Here is a 2,522-nt window from a genome sequence, read left to right as displayed (position 1 = left end):
CAAATACATGTCCCAAGCCACGTGACTGAAGGAGATTAACTGGACCAAAATTTAGGCTGCCCAGTGAACCAGGCTAAGTTTTAATGGAAGTCAGTGACCTGCTCTCAGTCCCTGGGCTTTTGTGCAAAGACTGGTGGTAACAGCCTGGGTTCTGAGAACATTCCTGCCCCAGGAGGGAAGGCTTGTGATGAGCTCACGGGGCTTTCCAGCGCTGACCGCCAGCCTTGGCAACCATAAGATCTCCAGTAGTGAAACCTGGCCTTTAAGTTATCAAGCGCCTATTGTAACATATTCGGCTTTAAGCAGAGGTCACTATTTTAAGGGTGACTCAAGTCCTGGGGTCAAATGGAGATGACTGGTGGGGTCTATGAAAAGAGCTGGTCCTTCCCAATAAGGGGACTGAGGGTGACACTGGAGTGTGTAGATTGGGAGGGTCCGGGGTTGGTCCTCCCTGGAGGAACTACATGGATGCGTCTTGGACAAGAGTGATGAGAGTGCGTTACGCTGACTTCCATAATCCTGGCAAAAGTGTTAAATCATGAAGTCACATAAAGTGTGTGTGGGTGGGTGGGTGGGTGTGGGGTGGGGGGGTTGTGCAAGGGGAGGAGGAAGTAACTGTTTCCCTCGTCTCCCCTGAAGGAGGAGGACTCGCCGTTGCGCCACCTCTCACCCCCCTCCCCCATCTCGCACTTTTCCTGGCTCAGACCTGGCCCCGTCCGCGTTCTCTTCCCCTGTCCCCAGGCCCCCACCCGATCTTGCCCTATCTCCGGACATCCAGTCCTGAGGAATGGGGAGGCTTGGGGGTTTGTGCAGGCCAGCTGCATGGAGGTCGCCGCGGTCGGAGAGGGCGCAGGGAGGAGGAGGACCCCGGGCGCAGCCGTGGTGGGTGCGCCCTGCCAAGAAGGGCGGGGGCGCCGGAGCGCGCACGCGGAGGCGGAGAAGGAGGGAGCGGGGAGGGCGTGTGAGAGAGTGAGCCACAAGAAAAGGGAGCGCGCCCGCCGCCGCCGCCCTCCTCTGGAGAGAGGCTGGAGTGAGGCTGTGCGAAGCGCCGCATTTCAATGAGAGCCGGCAGAGGCACTTCCCTGCACTAGCGGCCGCAGCCGAGACGCCCGCGCTCCCGCAGCTGCTGCCGCCCAGCCCCAGCCCCGCCGCCGCCCCGCAGCCCCGCAGCCCCGGCCGCGCCCAGCCCGGTGAGGACAGCACCAGGAGGCGGCCCCGAGCGCGGCCACAAAGACCCCCGGCGGCGTCTCTCCGCGGACCGGTGCGTGGTTTGCCTTGGCTGGGGAAGGGAGCTGCGGGCAGGGCCGGCCGGGGGCCCCCGCCGGGGGCTTGTAGCGCCCGCTCCTCCCGCAGCCGCGGGGCGCCGAAGAAGCCCGGGGCGTGGAGGGCCGGTGGGCGCCCCCGTCGGCCCGCCGCCGCCGCCACCCCGCCCGCCGTTCCTCGAAAGGCGCTGCCCTGCCGCGGCCAGACTGGCCTCGGCCGGGGGCGGTGTGTACGGGAGGCTCCGGGGCTGCTGGCACCTGCCTCTTTTGTCTGGTGCCACCGGGCTTAAAACGGGGAGTAGGGCGCGCGCCCCCCACCCTCCCCGCCAGGCTTTTCGCCACGTTGTTAGTGGAGATGGAGAGCCAGGGCGGAGGAGCTGGGCGAGGTGTTTGTCATTGTCAGAACTGGCCGCGGAGCGAGGACCAAGTCTGCGCCTACAAGGAGTGGCCGGGCCAGGCCTCTTATTGTGTGTGTGCTTTCCCGTGTGCCCGGGAGGGTGGTGTGCTTGAAGATGGGGCGATCTGTGCGTGGTGGGTGGCTGCGGTGTGGGTGTTGCAAGTACATTTGCAGGGTCTCAAGTTCCTTCAGGGACAGCGAGGCTGCCTCATGTACAAATTAGTACCTGCAGTGCTAAAAGCATGCGGAGAGGAAATGGCATTTTCCTCCTAGTGGGAGCGCATGCACAGCCCTGCATTGCCCCACAAAAGAGACTGCTTTTGAAACCCAGGTTTGCGCGGAATCGCTGCTGGATTTGGAAAGGCAATGCTTGTAAGAGATGGAGCAAATGAAAGGTTTCATTCAAACCGGCTCCCTCTCTCCGCACCTGTGAGTGTGTGTCCAGATTATGGTGCACATGCGTTTAGCGGCCACACTGCAGGGTGTTCCGTGAATACGCTTTATGAATGTTCCTAAATATATCGCCTTTCCACTGGAAAGGAAAGTAGGACAGTCTTTTAAGTATAAAATGTCACATGAAGGCGGTCAGAAGGGATTTTAAGAGGGGTTATGTGTAGGCACATTATAAAAGATTGGCACACATCCTGTGATATCCGTGTCCAAGGTGGTACATGCCCTTGGAAGGTGTGTGTATGTGTGTGTGTGTGCGCGCGCGCCTCTTATTCCACGCCTGCCCATCCACCTGCAACCTAATCCCACTGGCAAAATATCCCTTGGGACTTCCAAGTCCAGCATCTGTTTCAATGTGGTAATCTTTATGCCAAATTATTTCTTGGTGTGTGTGTGTGTGTGTGTGTGTGTGT

General features: G+C 60.2%; 1 protein-coding gene across 1 annotated transcript in view; it reads right to left on the bottom strand.

Annotated features, from left to right (window-relative positions):
* Positions 1 to 2,522, bottom strand: part of LOC121100374 (collagen alpha-1(I) chain-like) — a 5,799-nt gene that overhangs the window by 1,310 nt on the left and 1,967 nt on the right. The window contains exon 3 of the mRNA XM_040620921.1: positions 691 to 1,533. Coding sequence (XP_040476855.1) covers positions 691 to 1,533 — 843 coding nt within the window. The remainder of the gene's footprint in view (positions 1 to 690; positions 1,534 to 2,522) is intronic.

The sequence above is a fragment of the Ursus maritimus genome, unplaced genomic scaffold (assembly GCF_017311325.1).
Source record: "Ursus maritimus isolate PB19 unplaced genomic scaffold, ASM1731132v1 scaffold_10, whole genome shotgun sequence".
In the NCBI taxonomy this organism is placed as follows: domain Eukaryota; kingdom Metazoa; phylum Chordata; class Mammalia; order Carnivora; family Ursidae; genus Ursus; species Ursus maritimus.
The sequence above is the reverse complement of the archived record's forward strand: the minus strand, read 5'-3'. Positions and strand labels throughout refer to the sequence as shown.